The 16622-nt window shown below is 46.0% G+C and overlaps 3 protein-coding genes across 9 annotated transcripts; 2 read left to right on the plus strand and 1 right to left on the minus strand.

The window, feature by feature from the left end:
* Positions 1-577: 577 nt before the first annotated feature.
* On the plus strand, positions 578-1642 carry nppcl2 (natriuretic peptide C-like 2). Its single transcript, XM_062065452.1, has 3 exons — positions 578-608; positions 667-937; positions 1122-1642. Exons 2-3 carry the CDS (start codon positions 839-841, stop codon positions 1386-1388), a joined length of 366 nt encoding a protein of 121 aa, XP_061921436.1. The 5' UTR covers positions 578-608; positions 667-838; the 3' UTR covers positions 1389-1642.
* Positions 1643-3438: 1796 nt separating this feature from the next.
* zgc:85858 (uncharacterized protein LOC405879 homolog) lies at positions 3439-4579 on the plus strand. The gene is made up of 3 exons (XM_062065453.1): positions 3439-3660; positions 3929-4004; positions 4074-4579. The coding sequence occupies exons 1-3, from the start codon at positions 3577-3579 to the stop codon at positions 4112-4114; spliced, it is 201 nt and encodes a 66-aa protein (XP_061921437.1). The 5' UTR covers positions 3439-3576; the 3' UTR covers positions 4115-4579.
* camta2 (calmodulin binding transcription activator 2) lies at positions 4535-16417 on the minus strand. Of its 7 annotated transcripts, none has more exons than XM_062065448.1 (26): positions 16374-16417; positions 15623-15712; positions 15030-15133; positions 14842-14909; positions 14648-14783; positions 14484-14555; positions 14265-14412; positions 13993-14127; positions 13741-13921; positions 12849-13668; positions 12153-12737; positions 11958-12084; positions 9379-9513; positions 9114-9286; positions 8840-9021; positions 8701-8779; positions 8385-8619; positions 6755-6961; positions 6549-6688; positions 6290-6471; positions 5983-6187; positions 5832-5903; positions 5692-5712; positions 5375-5568; positions 5222-5296; positions 4535-5129 (listed from the first exon to the last, which is right to left on the minus strand). In XM_062065448.1, the coding sequence occupies exons 2-26, from the start codon at positions 15654-15656 to the stop codon at positions 5075-5077; spliced, it is 4365 nt and encodes a 1454-aa protein (XP_061921432.1). In that variant the 5' UTR covers positions 15657-15712; positions 16374-16417; the 3' UTR covers positions 4535-5074. The 7 variants fall into 7 exon arrangements, 5 of the variants coding, with proteins under 5 accessions (XP_061921432.1, XP_061921433.1, XP_061921431.1 ...); XM_062065449.1 differs by lacking the exon at positions 16374-16417 and adding an exon at positions 15858-16363 and having other exon boundaries at positions 13993-14121; XM_062065447.1 differs by lacking the exon at positions 16374-16417 and adding an exon at positions 15858-16363.
* Positions 16418-16622: the final 205 nt, after the last annotated feature.

Here is a 16622-nt window from a genome sequence, read left to right on the forward strand (position 1 = left end):
GCGTGTGACGTCAATGTGCTGAAAGGGGGGCGAGGTTTCGTTTGTGAGACAAAAGTGAAGGGGGTCATTAAACACACCTTTCGTTGGCGCCCTGTGAACCTCTGTAGCTCCGCCCCCTTGCACAGGAAATAGTTGCCTGGGATGACCACGTTGCCACGGTGATGCTTTACAAGAAGGCTAGGATGTGAGGTCAGAGGTCATGAGAGACAGACAGGAGGTGGTGGTGATGAAGAGTAACTTTTACATTGAATCGTGTACAGGTGAGCGTGGAACCTTCACAAGAAGTCCGACAAGACGGAACTGCAGCCATCCCGTGTCCTTAACGGGACATTTCCAGTGATGATTTCTATACCTCCTCTATACACATCCTGCACCTGCATGGGTGCAATTGTGCGTGCATGCGTGCACAGCCCAGGCCATCACCATGGGGACTTCGGCACTAAGCATGTGTGACATCACGCCACTAAAGCGCTATAAAAGCTCGATGGGTTGCTATTAGTCTTCAGACGCGTCCTGACCGGGAGGACTTTCTTTCCGTCACTATTGGAGACGAAATTTATTGATTACCAGTCGACGACCGACACAAACTTTGTCTTTGAGTAATTAACGTAAGTTCAATTCGCACAACAAAGTTAATCTTTTTGACAAACATTTCATGTTCATCAGTGGCCACAAGGCGCTCTGCTGCTGCACAAGCTGATGCTAAGCTAACGCTCCGCCTGTCAAGAATTCAGTGTGTAGTTAGCAGCACATTCCAAGCCATAATAAAAGACATCAACTCAACAGCCAAACACAACACATAGCGTTACTCAGCTTCGGCCAATTATCCTCTTGCAAAATGGACGCCTCAGCTTCTTCCGTGCTCACCCTTCTCGTCCTCATCATCCTCGCTATCATTGCTGAGTCTAGACCATCGCCTCCACGAGATGACACCAAGGTCAGTGATGTCATGCCTTCATACTTGCCTTACCAAAAAAACCAACAGACATCTTGACTGAGTCTTCTTTAAATGACAAACGGAAGTATTGTGTGTGTCTTGATCTCAGCACAGTCTAAAGTTAAATTGATGTGTTGATTGTGTTTTTATTACAAAAACAAATGGATGTCTCGCTTGTCTCCAGGTCATGACCTCAATGTTTGGCTCTCGGCTCTCCTCTCTCCTTGTGGCCCCGCCCCCCTCTGGGGACGCCACAGAGGGCCCAGCTGGAATACCCGTCCCCTCCATGGGATTGACCAGGAGGCAGGAGTCTTCATCACAGTTCCTCGTGGACTTCCTGCGGCAACATTCCAAGATAAGGAGGCGGAATCGGAAGGCGATGATGGGAGGAAGAGGATGCTTTGGTATGAAAATGGATCGCATTGGCTCCATCAGTGGACTAGGTTGTTGACTTTTGTTTCACTTTTTAATGACAGCTAGCCTCGTTTAATAACGAGGGACAAAAGGTGTATGCCTGTTCAAGACACAGGTACTTTTTCCTACCTCTGACCACTGATCCCTGGCTAAAACACAGTCAGAAGAAAGTGTGAGTGTGTAAGTGTGTGCGTGTGTGTGTGAGGGACAAAGACAAGCATGTATGTAACATGTGCTTACCTTGTTAGTATGTTGACAAACTTCTTCAAAGAAAGATGATTGATGATTGCTCTGCTGAAATAAAGAATAAAAAATATATTTTTGTGTCACCATTGGGATCCTCACATTTGATACCTGAATGCTATGGTGGCCTAAATGGGACAAATTTAATAAATATTTAAATAATTACTTAAATGTATCATAAATTAATTATAATTGTAATTAAATATTAATGTAGTATCAAACGTGTCATTCATGTTGATGTAAGATTATATTTACTTCCTAATCTAGATAATTATTGATTTCATTATGTCATTAATTATTCCCCTATTAACTATTAATTTAGGTAAATCATGTTTAATTTAATGATGTAATTATTTAATGACACATTTTTGTAATTATTTAAATATTTAATTTTGTACCATTTTGCCCTTTCAGTGCTTCATGAATTTATTTTGTAAGTCAACTCAGCCGTCAATTGGCAGGTTTCAACTTCTAACAACTGATTATAGTTACTTGCCTGTTGAACCCTTCTACCACAGAAGTGGAGGAGTACTGGTTGATATATTGGTCTTAAAGTGTGGAAATAATTCCACAACAACTTCAATATATTCCTTAACTTTTAACTTTATACCGCAACATTCTCTGGGTCAGCAGGTGTCCCTTCCACATAATCCGCAATGTTAAAATAGACCACCAACTCCCCAAAAAAGTGTGAATATATTCTCCTGAGTTGCCATGTTTTGAAAGACTTTCACAGTTAAGGATAGGATAGGACAGGCTTTATTTATCCCACAACGTGGAAATTATGTGGTGGCAATGCAGATACAAAAAGTCCATGATAAATAAGGTAAAAAAAAAACGTGTGAAAATAAGGGCAACATCAAACAACACAAAGGGCATGATAAAGCAACAAGCTGATACAGTCAGCTGCCACTTCAGCGGTGCCCTTTCTATATAAAAAGCTACAAAAGTAAAAGGCAAGGAAAACCAAAACAAAACATTAGGAACACAAAAGGACAATACACAAGAGCACAAAGCTCTAGAAATTAGCAGCCACTACAGCGGCACCATTTTGGGGGAAAAAATTAAAATATGTTTGTGTTAGCCCCGCCCTCTGACTTTGATGGGTGAGTTGGACAGATTAATTTAATAAATTAATAACTAAGTGGGAACAAAAATGCGGTCCAATCATTGCAAGTGGAAGTGCTGGGTAACCAATCAGGTGTTAGGATCCGCCCACTGACTTTGACGGCTGAGTTGACAGATAAATTAAACTCATGAAGTGATAGACCAAATAAAATAAACATATTGGACAAAATGTAATAAATATTTCAATAATCACCTAAATGTGTCATTAAATTACATTTCTAAATCATGAAATCAATCAATTTAATCGTGAAAAAAAATCATTATATACAGGTACATTATGACGCTTAATATATCAATCAATCAATCAATGTTTATTTATATAGCCCTAAATCACAAGTGTCTCAAAGGGCTGTACAAGCCACAACGACATCCTCGGTACAGAGCCCACATACGGGCAAGGAAAAACTCACCCCAGTGGGACGTCGGTGAATGACTATGAGAAACCTTGGAGAGGACCGCATATGTGGGTAATATATGTATGTATTTACTTCAAATTATAATTGACACATTTGTTAATATGCTTCACAAAATGCATCATTTAAGTCCGGAATACTTCAAAAACAATGCTGACGTTGCTAAATTATTATTTATTACAACGGCAGATGACTTAATCTGAAGAAAAAACATGTGTTTGCACTCTGTTCGACAATGAAATTGGCGGAGTGTGACGCCATTATCCTCCAGCCGGGGTTGGGGTCGCTACATTCGCGCGAAGGCAACGAGACCGTCACGTGACAGAGTCGTTTTCCGCTAGGAACGGCTAGCATTGCCGTAAGAGCATCTATCTTTCGGCAGCGGGTAGCAGACGTCTCCCTCCGGCTCACGTCCTGGTTCGGTTCGGCGCCACCACAAACATGTCGGCAGTGCAGAGGATGAAAGTGGCGAACGAGCGGCACAGCAAGACAATCACACAGCGGGGACACGTCCAGAAAACATCGGTACCGACAGCCGAGCTAACGGCTAACGCTGCGATTCTTGTGTCACCGTCCCACATCACATAATGCCATATATTTGTACCCCATACAATTATACATTTATATTTGAATGTGTTTATATCTGTAGCTGTGACTCCCATTTGTTGTTGACTCAGAACTAAAGGTAATTTAAGAGCTGGTCGAGCTAACAATCAAAGCTAACCTTAAAAAAATGAAAATAATTGATTTACTTTACAAATGACTGAGCGCCCGCGGGACGTTTGTCTTCCAGCGGCCGGTCAACGAGGAGAAGTCTCCGGTGGGTCCGTGGCTGCTGGCGCTCTTCGTCTTTGTGGTTTGTGGCTCAGGTGAGTTCATGGCTGTGACGTCATGGCTGTTTCTAACCTTTGATTTAACGTGCACGTGTCTGTGTGTAGCCATCTTCCAGATCATCCAGAGTATCAGGCAGGGCATGTGAACGTCGGGAGCTGAGGCAGCGTTGACAAATACACCTGGGAAGCAAACTGATCTTATTTAGTTATATATTTTTTATTTTGCTATTGTATTGATCTGATATTGATGATTTATTAGTGTCCTGACTGGTTCTGTTTACCTTCTGATCAAACTGCAAAGTCTAACTTTTAATTTTTACAACATGTAGCTGCAAGCATCAATTAAATGTGTAGTTTTTTGGACACAAAGCATATCAAAAGCTGACCTATGTTGTCTGTCGCTGCTCCACCACCCGGAGATGTTCCGGAATCATCAGAGATAAGTGGTTTCTAGCCGACAACCTGGCAGCTGGGCGGGGATGCACCAAGCAACTGTTCACTACATTGCCCATGTATTCCAATGAAAACCATAACATGCCCTATAATGCTTTGTTGATGTCCAAAGCTGAAGAGCCACAGCTTTTATATGAAATAAAGCAGATATTTTTCTCTACACGTGTCTTTATCGCCTGGAGCAGGCGTAAAAATACATTGAGACCAGAGGCTGGAAAGTGGCGCTTTGTGAACAAAGAAGCAGGACATTAAAAACTCATGCAAACAGTTGTAAGCTCATGCTGGCTCACGGGTTGTCATGACAACAGCGTACTCAACATACAATTCGGAGGAGTGCAGATGGGGAATCAAGGACTTTTCTCAAGCACACGCACATGAATTTCAAGTTCGGATCAGCGCCTCACACTGGGGTCAAATGTCACAGTTCATTAAGACTTGTACTCATAAATAAAAGCATCTATAAAGTCCCTGTGTACAGGGTGAATAAATATATATATATGTACGCACCCACACTATTCATGCGACGAGATGTATGTATTTACGTCACATGACCACCTTTAACTTGTCAATATGATTGTGGTGAAACCTTCTGAAAGCTCCCTGCCAAAAACTACATTCATCAGGACAGTCCACGTCCTCGCCAAGCAGGGCATCTATGTGGTCAGTCCCCGCCTCTCCAGCTCTCGGTTTTGCTTCAGTTCCTTGATCCTGCGCCGTCGCACACACATACATACATACGAGTGGCAGTCAATCACAAGAGGAGGTCACGAGCAGACTGTGCACGTGTGTGTGTGTGTTACCGATGTCTGCAGCGTCTCAGAAACCTCATGATCTTTCGCGCTGCCTGGTCCTGCTTCTTGGTCAAGAAGGTCCCCCTGGTGGACAGAGGACAAACAGCTGTTGTTCAAAATCCATGCTCACAAGCCACCTAAGTCCATTGACACTGAGTTTACTTCATTCTGGGGGTGTGGCCTGCGCCACCGCCAGGACCCTGCTTGAGCCTCTCATACTCCTTGTAGCTGCGATAGTACTGCTGGATTAGCACTGCTGCCCGCCGACTCTGCTGGAAGCGTTTCTGCTCGTAGTATGAACGAAATTTGGACTGGATCAAGATGGCCGCTTGTGTCATCTTTTTGTAGAGTGCATACTGGGGAAAAAAAAGGCACAAGGTGAGCCAAAGGACAGGAAGTGATGATGTCTGTAGTGCACATGTCATTCTTGTACTTGTTCCCACACGCACGTCACACTACATCTACTGCTTCACCATTACCTTCAGAGCTATCCATGTTAGCTAGCCAGAGAGAGAGGAGGCAGAGAAACAAAGCAGGTTAGTGTTAGTGAAGCTGGATCACGCAGACACACACACAAGCAGACACTCAAGCTCGTACACAGGCACACATGCGCACACACCTGTTTGTATTTGCGGTAGCATCTTTGAATGACAGCTGCAGCCATGTCCTGCTGCTCCTTCAACCTGCGACCCTGCACACATACATAGTGAATGAGAAACGGTCTAGCAGGGGACAGCACAAACACTCACTGATTAGGCACCCAAGGGCACCTTGTATCTCCTGAAGGCATTTTGGATAATCCTGGCAGCTTCATAAAGTTCCCTCTGTTCGCCGTCCGTCAGTGTCAGCAGGGCAAAGTCCCTTTCCATCTTTCCATTGGCTGATGCATTTAGAAACTCCGCCCATGCCACAGAGGAGGGGGGGCGAAGCCTCTGAAGGGCCAAAGCGCTGAGGGGTGAGGGAGGGCAGATTCGCCTAAATACAGGGAAAAAAACATGGTTCCTATAAATCAAGACCTCCTCAAAAAGTGGAGAGATGCTTCTCTCCCACAAGAAAAAGATGATGCTTACGGGTTACCTGGGCAAAGATTGCGTATGGGCGTCGACTGTGTCCAGGTAGGTTGCCAACCAGGTGTCCTCAATGGCGGGATTATCCCCACTCTCACGGAGCGGTGACTCCGCCTCGTTGGTGAAGTCCTCTTGTTTGATTTGCTCTGGTGTAGCCTCAATGATTTGTTCGGCCAGCGTGGCCATGTCAACCTGTGACCAACAGCACGTCTCAATATCTGCAGTTAGAATTAAGTAGTGACGCATTGTGTAACGTGTACTTCGAGCACCTCCTCTTCCTCCTCGCCTTCGTTTTCCACATTCTCGCTGTAGCACAGGAGATGCTCCGCCAGTGTTGGCTCCATGTGGGGGAGGACTTGGGAAGCAGAGCTCTCGCTGTTACACTCCATGAAGCCACACCGGTTCAAATCTGCTAGAACAATTAGTGAAACAGGTTGGTACTGCCCAGAGGACATGTTCTTTAATCAAATGTTACCTGTGTTTGGCCCCTCCCCCCATGCAGGCGACACAACCAGGGAAGTCGATGGGGAAGATGAGACAGGCAAGGATAAAGAGGAAGATGAAGGAGACAATGGAGAGGACGGAGAGGTGTCCATGGGGGCAGAGTAACTAGAGTAAGCAGAGCTTTGGGAGGGGGAGCAGGAATCACTAGGGGAGGGGAGGCTGCTGGAAGAGCTGAGACCTGTAATGGGCAGAAGCAGGATGGTTAGAATCGCAGCGATTACCTCACAACCCGTGACCCTCTACTGCAGGGGTGGGCAATTAATTTTTACCGGGGGCCGCATGAGCAACCTGAGCACTGCTGGGGGGCCACACTGACAATATTTCAATTAAATTTTGCTCAAATTATTTTTGATATACCGTAAGATAGATAATAATAATAATAATATTTTCATTTAACCTAACTTATCTTTATACAAAAGCAGATGGCTTTTGATGGTTTTATTTTTAACACTTTCTTACACAACACTTCCTGATGTATATTACAATACAAAAATTTCAATTTCTGTCACTTTATCCTGCATCCTCTTTGTTGTAAAACCTTTATTTAACCAGATAAGAAAACATTGTGAACGTAGCACGCCTGTAAGGTGATTGGTGAAGAAGGAGGAAGCGTTGCTGTTGCGGAAATGAGGAGTGAGGATTGGTTTTCCTTTTGGAAAGAACGAGATAAGTTGAGCTGTTTTAGTATAGCATGCTCAATAAAAGTTTAAAAAGTGCATCAGACTTGGTGTGCACTTCTTCTGGACGCTACAATTGATGTCAGAAGTGGGATGAAATGCCTCCCAGTTCGCCTTGCCATCAAACCTGGGAGTCTTCATTGAGGGCGGAATTCCCCCCGTGGCAAGCAGCGTGGCTGCACCTGTAAACACTCTCTCTCTCTCTCTCTCTCTCTCTCTCTTTGCGGCGAGCTCCTCACGTGGCACGTACCTCCCGATGACGTAGCACACAAACAGTGCAGTATGCGCAAAGTTTTACTTCTGCCACCAATTGTAGTGTCCAGAAGAAGTGCACATCAAGTCTGACGCTCTTTTTAAACTTTTATTGAGCAAGCTATACTAACACAGCTCAACATATCTCGTTCCTTCCACACGCACGTCTCCTCACTCCTCATTTACGCAACTCAAGAAAACAACATCTACTTCAGCAGGTCGTTACACTATATTCTTTAAACACAACGTGTGTACCACAAATAAGCACACAGCTTTACCTTTACTTGTCTTGTTGAAAACACGCCATTCGTCATCAACTTTTCTCTTTTTAGTCGCTGTGCGCCTTCCCTCACAGGACATACGCACAATAACACTTTTCAAAATAAAAGCAGCACAGTTGTATTGCACGCACGACAAAGATGTTTTTTTAAATTTATTTTGTAATTTGAGATTGCCGCTGCGCGCACGAGCATACGTCCACACGGAAGTAATACAAATAACGCTTTTCAAAACAAAAGCAGCACCGTTGTATTGCACACTCGAAATAGATGCTTTTTAAAATTTATTTTGTAATTTATAATTGGCCTCACGCGGGCCGGACAGGGACGTACAAAGGGCCGGATGCGGCCCGCGGGCCGCACAATGCCCAGGTCTGCTCTACTGGCATGTCACCTGTGTCCGGGCTTGTCGACAGAGGTGAGGCTGGAGGATGCGCATGTGTGTCTCTAGGAGTCACGTGCGCCTGCATGTGCAGGTCCTCCAGAGCGCCAGCGAGACACGTGTGTCCTCTGGAGCGGGCCACAGCGAGCGGTAGGCGGCCCAGTGAGTCTGGGATGCCAAGAGCCAAACTATTCCAGGCATAGAGGAGCTCCGCTGCCCTCTGATGGCCCAGAGCACACGCCCACATCTATACACACACAACCCATCAAACCTGAGCGGTGTCTGACCCTACAACATATCAGAGAGCCATGACCGAAGCATGTCATACCAGCGGCGTGCAGGAAAAGTGGTCAACGTTGAGAGGATCAACTTCCTGTTCCAGGTCCAAACTTTCACTGTGAACATGCCTATACACCACATCAAAGGGTTAAGCAGATGTGTATTTGTGTGTGTGTGTGTTTATGTACCTCCAGGTAATGAGCGTGTTTATCAGATATGTATAACCCTGTGCAGCCGCCAGGTGGAGCAGTGTCATCCCACGGTGACGTACAGAGTGATGAAGCCTATCTTCTTCACCTCCACTCCATCGCACTCCTCTCATCATCCTCTCACACACTCGTACAATCCTCCTCTCAAACCACTGGGGCGACTGGCGCGCGCACGCACACATGCATGCACACACACATACACAAAGTCAGCTGATGTGACTTACACTTTTAAATCATTGGTCAGTCTCCACACCTGGTCACAGTCGTCGGGTGTGTGTGGGGGAGGCGGCGTGGCCAGCCGGTTGCCATGTTGCTGCCCCTGCTGTTGTGTGTTGTGCTGTTGGGTAACATTGCGGGCCACCATGGCTGCCATTCTGCGCTCCATCTGCTCCAGGCGTTCCAGGATGGACACTCTGAACTGGTTGTCTGTACAACACAGAAATATTTTTGTCAACTAACCAGGTTGTAAAGAGGAGCTAAACTTGTTCCTAATATCAGACTACAGTGACCAGTCTGACCGTCCAATGAGAGCCAGTCGAGCTGAGAGCTGGGCAGCGAACTGGCGTTTCGTGCACGGTACTCAAACAGAACTGATGAGGAAACTGAACCTCCAGACTCCAGAACCTGAAGACAGACGAGCCCGGCCTCGTGAGCTAGGGAGAGAAAACACCAAATGATTGTAAGAAGGGGCAGCAGTAGGTCATCTGTCTGTGAGAATAAACCCTTGGACACATATGCTAGGCTGCTTCTTTAATACTGTCAAAAAAGAGCTGATACTACCTACTCGGGATGCAACAATTTATTCAAAAAATCTGAATCGCTTGAGCTGACTCCCTTCAGAGAATGTGTTTTCCCTGCTTTACTACTTAGTTTGGTGTGTGTGTGTGGAGCTTTGGTCATACGCATGCACATTACACAATGTGAGGAAGATGAGAAGTAGGAGTTGTCAAATAATTTGTGTTGTAAAAATGGCGATTGAAACACACAGTCAGAGATAGAGACCTGCAGATTCTCCAGAAGACTCTGCCCATATTGCCCATGTCTACCAAAATCACAAGCCATGAAGCTCCCAGATTGTAGGATTTTTATGTAGATGTTAGATATTGTAGCTTTTGCCCGGATTTTGAAAGGATGACAAAAAGGGGGACGATCAACAACCACTTTATTAAAACCAACAACGAAGTCCAAACAACATTTTTAACTCTTACACTAAATCACTAACACACACACTGGATCCTGTATCCTTTATTCTTCCGAGTATAGAACGATTACTCGCTAAGAGAGCAAAGGTTGTAGGTTCAATGTGCACAATTCAATGGCTTAGTTACTCAGACAGCAATGCGTTTATGCAAGTTAAGATTGGGGTATGTTGTTTCTAAATGGGGAAAGAGATTCATGTCTCTTGTTTTCATGTTAGCATTAGTCCTTGAGTATATCAAAATTGAGTTATCAATCACTTTTTTGATAATTTTAATAGTAATATTAAAGGCCTACTGAAACCCACTACTACCGACCACGCAGTCTGATAGTTTATATATCAATGATGAAATCTTAACATTGCAACCACTACTACCGACCACGCAGTCTGATGGTTTATATATCAATGATGAAATCTTAACATTGCAACACATGCCAATACGGCCGGGTTAACTTATAAAGTGCAATTTTAAATTTCCCGGGGAACTTCCGGTTCAAAACGCCTTTGAGGATGACGTATGCGCGTGACGTAGCCAGTAGAACACAGGTATGGCTTCCCCATTGAAGCCAATACGAAATAGCTGTTTTCATCTCATCATTCCACAGTATTCTGGACATCTGTGTTGGTGAATCTGTTGCAATTTGTTCATTGCATTATGGAGAAAGAAGCTGAGCAAGCAAAGAAGAAAGTCGGTGCGAAGCGGAGTATTTTGCGAGGGAAGTCAGCAACACAACACAGTCTGTGTTTCATTGTTTACATTCCCGAAAGATGCAGTCAAGATGGAAGAACTCGGACAACAGAGACTCTTACCAGGAGGACTTTGACTTCGTAAACAGACGCAGACGCGATACCGTGAGTACGCTTCCAAACATTTGATCGCTTGCTATAACTAGCTCGAGCTAGTAGCTAGGAGCTAGGACCTAGCATAACAAACACCTAGGTGTTTGTTATGCGGGATTAATTTGTGGCATATTAAATATAAGCCTGGTTGTGGTGTGGCTAATAGAGTATATATATGTCTTGTGTTTATTTACTGTTGTAGTCATTCCCAGCTGAATATCAGGTCCCACCCGCGCGCTTCCAAACATTTGATTGCTTGCCCGTACGTGCGTGTCATGTACGTAACTTTGGTTAAATATATAAGCTTTATGAACCTTGGGTTAGGTGAACGGTTCTTTGGGCTGAGTGAGTGTGTGTGTTGTGCAGGTGTTTGAATTGTATTGGCTGGTTATATATACGGGATCCCGTCCATATTACCCGCTCGAGCTATAACTAGCTCGAGCTAGTAGCTAGGAGCTAGCATAACAAACACCTAGGTGTTTTTATGTGGGATTAATTTGTGGCATATTAAATATAAACCTGGTTGTGTTGTGGCTAATAGAGTATATATATGTCTTGTGTTTATTTACTGTTTTAGTCATTTCCAGCTGAATATCAGGTCACCCCCGGCTCTCACAGCATCTTCCCTATCTGAATCGCTTCCACTCCCCACTAGTCCTTCACTTGCACTTTACTCATCCACAAATCTTTCTTCATCTTCGCTCAAATTAATGGGGAAATCGTCGCTTTCTCGGTCCGAATCTCTCTCACTTCATGCGGCCATCATTGTAAACAATAGGGAACTTTGCGTATATGTTCAATTGACTATGTCACGCTACTTCCGATAGGGGAAAGCCTTTTTTTATCAGATACCAAAAGTTGCGATCTTTATCGTCGTTGTTCTATACTAAATCCTTTCAGCAAAAATATGGCAATATCGCAAAATGATCAAGTATGACACATAGAATAGATCTGCTATCCCCGTTTAAATAAAAAAAATTCATTTCAGTAGGCCTTTAACCATCAGTTATCATTGATACGATTTATCGTTACATCCCTAGTGCATGTGTGTGCATATACCGGGGCAGTAGCAGCGCAGCACGCCAGGTTGGATCAGTGATGCCGGAACAGAGCTCTGATCAAACACACACAGGTATTGACCCAGCTGCTCACTCCACGGTCCTGTGATCAATACTTTCACCCCACCCTGCACAACACACACACATATGTATATTAGAATTGTGAAGAAGTTTTGTGGTGCTGATGATGGGTTACCTCGGGGTACGACCACTCAGGTGAGAAGTCTGTGATAGAGGCAAGTCGGGACGAAGTTGGCAGTGGGTGAGGAAAGGGTAAGAAGGAGGAAGAGGGGGAGGGCTGGGGGGGCACCATGTAGCGAATTCCAGCTGGGAACACAGCCGGGGTGGCACCAACATCCACGGCTGTGGAGGGAAGAGGTGCGACTGGATTTGCTTCCTCTGTGATGAGATCAGAGATCAGGTCAGGAAATTGGCTGTCAAAAGAGATGACAAGCTCCTCTGCTTCCTGCCCACAGGGCTCTGCTTCCAGTTGGGTGTCCATAGGAGGGGCTTCGGAGTCATGCCCCTGCCCCATCCTCTCCTTCACCTGCAAGATGGCTGGTAACTGGGCAGAGGTTTCCATGGTGATATCTTCCTGATTATCAGATTGTTGCTCAATGTGCTGATGGGATAGAGGGGCTAATGGTGCAACCCCAGGTCCTGGCAGGTGATCATAGGGCTGCTCCTGATTAGGTGATTGTTTGGGCTGGCCATCTGACAGCAGTAAAGCAGCAGTACTTCTCATCTGTTGTCGTGGTGACGCATTTGAAGAGTGGCAGGGCTGCACCAGACAGACATGTACACCCCAGCCAGTTCATATGGTTGTAGTACTGGAACCAAATGTGTTGTCATGATAATATTTGTTTGTGTAGGTGCCAAAGGTGTGACTCACCTGTAGCAGTGCCAACTTTGTGGGAGGAGCTAAGCTGCGCACATTATTGCCACTTCCTTGGTCTTTTTCCTCAGACTCCCCTAGCGCGCCAAGCTCCAAACAAAGAGGGAGGAGGGCCGGGGCAACCGAGGAAGTTGGGGAAAGGGACAGGGAGGGGGGAAGGGAAGCGGAGTCCTTTCTGTCATTCTCACAGGAGGAGGAGAGGGATGAAGGAGGGGAAATTGATGAGGGTGGGGTCGACGTGGGGGAGAGTGCTAGGGAGGAAGGTGAAAGGGGGGAGCAGGAACAGATAACGGGGGAAGGGGTGCAACTCGAACGAGGAAGTGGGCCGCCGTACGTTTGGCCCTGCTTGGGGGAGTTCAAGAAGGAATCAGGATCAAAGGCAGGTGGGAGGAATGTGGGGAGAGACGAGGAGGAAAATGACATGGGAGGGGAAGGTGAGGTTGCCAGGGGGGGAGGTGGAGATCGGAGGGAGGCAGAAGAGGAAGGATTGAGGAGAAGGCCTCCTAAAACAGGGGAGGGAAGAAGAGCGAGTGACAGGGTGGTCATCCCCGTTGGGTGGACAGGAGGGGGGATGGATGGAGTTGTGGGGGAGGGAGGGCAAGGGGAGGCAGGTGTTCCAGGAAGGTGGATGGAGGGGGGGAGTAATAATTGGTTGGCTGCATCATCCCCTTTGGCTCCACCTGAGATGGCAGTAGTGGTTGCCATGACGATCACCGCATTATGTGGCAGTGCCACCGTGGTCAGGTTGCCATGGTGGTCGCCGTAGAAACCGTTCCTGTGGTTTCCCACATGTGGCTGCAAGGGAGACGAGGCCGAGCTGCAAGGAGCACAACATGGTTCACATCCGCTGTCGCCTTTCACATCCAAGGGGCTTGTGGTGCTCACATACGTAGAGGGGGGACGTGGAGACGAAGCGGGGCTGCTCTGTGCCTGGAGGTGCGGCAGCTTGGCGTCTCCCACGCCTCCCCCGAGCTCTCCTGCCTCTGAGGAGAGAGGTGAGGAGGACGGGGGCAGTTTGGGGGAGATGATGCGATGCTTGGTGCTGTTGCAGCTGTGGGGAATGTTCCCTCCTGGTGGTGATGACACACACGTACACATCACACAGACACATTATCGTGGGATGTCACAGCAGGAGCATTACCCTGGCTGGTGTTGCAGAGGCAGGCATGTGTGCGCGGCTGGGGTTTGGTTCTCTGGCGATCCAGGATGAGCTGTACTAGTTCCTCAATGCTGAAATCGCTGGTATCTCCAGAAGCTTTGATGCTGTGAACTGACACACACACACACACACACACACACACACACACACACACACACACACACACACACACACACACACACACACACACACACACACACACACACACAACTCATCTGGACTATGTATGCATGCAAAAGACAAGTGTGACTTACACATGGGCTTGAGCTGACTCAGCAGATCATCTCTGCTCCACTTCATGCTGTCATGGCGACTGGTCAGAGCACACAACAGTGGACTGAATTTCCCAGAATCCTCCAGGGATGGCACATTCAGGTAGTGGACCAGCACAATATCTGGGTTCTGTCAAAATGCGAACGGCACATGTGAATGTGTGTATGAATGTGTGAGTGTGGTTTAGTGTGTATGCTGACCTGCAACAGCCAGTAGCACCGCCGGTGGAATGTTGGCACGATGGAGGAATGGACGTAATTACCATAGAGACACTGCAAGCACAGATACAGTAGGTCAGCTTGAGTGCAAACTCATTTTACTATGGCTGCAATGCTGTTTGTGCCCTGAAGGGAGTGCTGTTTACCTCCATCCCCTGCACCTTCAGCTTCATATGGTCCTCTCGGGTGGTCTTTCCATCCTTGCGTTTCTTCCAACAGTAGCCATCTTTCCTGTACTTGACTTTCTTTCTGTTGTAGAGGATGATGCTGCCGTTCTTTGGCCTGAAACAGTCAATGGTCAGCCAAGAATACAAGCTGCTTGAACTGCTTGTGTGTGTACCTGGTTTTCAGAGTGCAAGAGAGCCACTCATCGTGTTTGTCAAAGGTTACCAGGTAAGATGCAATCTCCTGCACGCACACACACATGAACTTCAACTTATACTGAATCAATTGACAGTGTGAAGATGATTACATTTCTGAGGGAAATCCTTTGGATTTAATTGTATTAGAATATAGACATAGACTGACCTCATTCGTATTCCACCTGAGACGCTCGTTCGGCAAACTGAATGAGCGAGGCAGACACTCCAGCAGCTTGTTGGGAACGAACACCTTCCTCTGGCTTTTATTCTCTGAACGTGCACACAAGCACACATGAATGTCACATTTTGGTCTTAACTGCACTAAGAAAAGGTCTAAAGGAAACTAATTCCCTCCCAAATTGGGGGTTAAATCACCAAAAAGTATTTCCAGGCGTGGCCACCACTGCTGCTCACTGCTCCCCTCACCTCCCAGGGCGTGATCAAGGGTGATGGGTCAAATGCAGAGAATAATTTCACCACACCTAGTGTGTGTGTGACAATCATGGGTACTTTAACTTTAAATTACTTTCTGTGTAGTTTAACTTTAACTTAACTGTCTGTGTAGTCAGGAGACTGTGTACATAGTAGGTGAAACTGTTTTAAAAATGGCACTACTCCTTCGAATCTGTATAAATATTCCCATTTGAGCGACCCCGAGAAGGACAAGGGGTAGAAAAATGGATGGATGGATGGATGGATAGCGCTATAACTGACAACAGGTTACCATAGTACCATAGCAACAGAGCTAGAACCACTGACCTGTCACTGTGGAAACCATCTCCTTGTTGCTCATGGCGATGAGTATATGCAGGGTGTCTCACACAGTGCACGGCCACCTACACTGCCCCACTACACTCACACACATTGAAACACAACGTGTCAGTATGCAATCGATCAACATGAAGAAGTACTCACAGTTGCCAAGGATGGAAACAAAGCTAAACGAGAGCGGTTAATAATGAATGAGTAGAATTTTAGTTTGGCGGACACTCACTGTGGCGTGGCAACGACTTTGACATGTTTTCCAGGCGTGTCCGCAAATTCCTGGTCAAAAGTCGCGCAGTTAGACCTTACGAAACCTCCCGGAGGCCCAAATCACACTTGGCGTTCGCGTAGCTCGCCTGTCCGATTACCGGTTCACCCACTCCCGACTACAAGCGTCCTACTCGCCCCGCTTTCGTTTTTTTTATTTAAGGCAGGCATCCCGTTTTCTAAAACTTTTGTATCTCATTCAACATGCTTATCCTAGCTCAATTAAACCAATATGAAATTCTCCTTCCTTAGAGAAATCCATCGCAATAATATTTAGCTGCTCTGATAGCCAGCTGTGCTAGCCATGCTAACAGCACTGATTTGACGCCTTCGACTGTTGAGCGGGACTTTACGTCCGAGTGAATGGGTTCCAGACGACGGTATAGCGGGGACCAGTCTAAAAGACGTCGATGTAAAAAAAACGGTCCGCAGAGACAGACAAGCGTTCTGTGGTAAGACAGCCTCTTAACTACTTTACCTTCCGCCTTCAGCCATCTTCCTTACCTCTGACGTCATTGCGTTGACACCGTAATGCTTGCATCCATCGGTTTACCGTAATGTTGAATTTACAAATTGACCTCCCATATAAAAAAAAAAAAACATTACATACCCAGTCTCACGTGTGCGTCAGAATTTACTCTTCCTTGAAAACATAAGTCTGAGAATTTTGTACTTTAATCTTCTTATAGAGTTACCAAATTGTCCTTGTGCAAAACCAGGATGTTTT

The sequence above is a fragment of the Entelurus aequoreus genome, linkage group LG12 (genome assembly GCF_033978785.1).
Source record: "Entelurus aequoreus isolate RoL-2023_Sb linkage group LG12, RoL_Eaeq_v1.1, whole genome shotgun sequence".
Lineage (NCBI taxonomy): Eukaryota > Metazoa > Chordata > Actinopteri > Syngnathiformes > Syngnathidae > Entelurus > Entelurus aequoreus.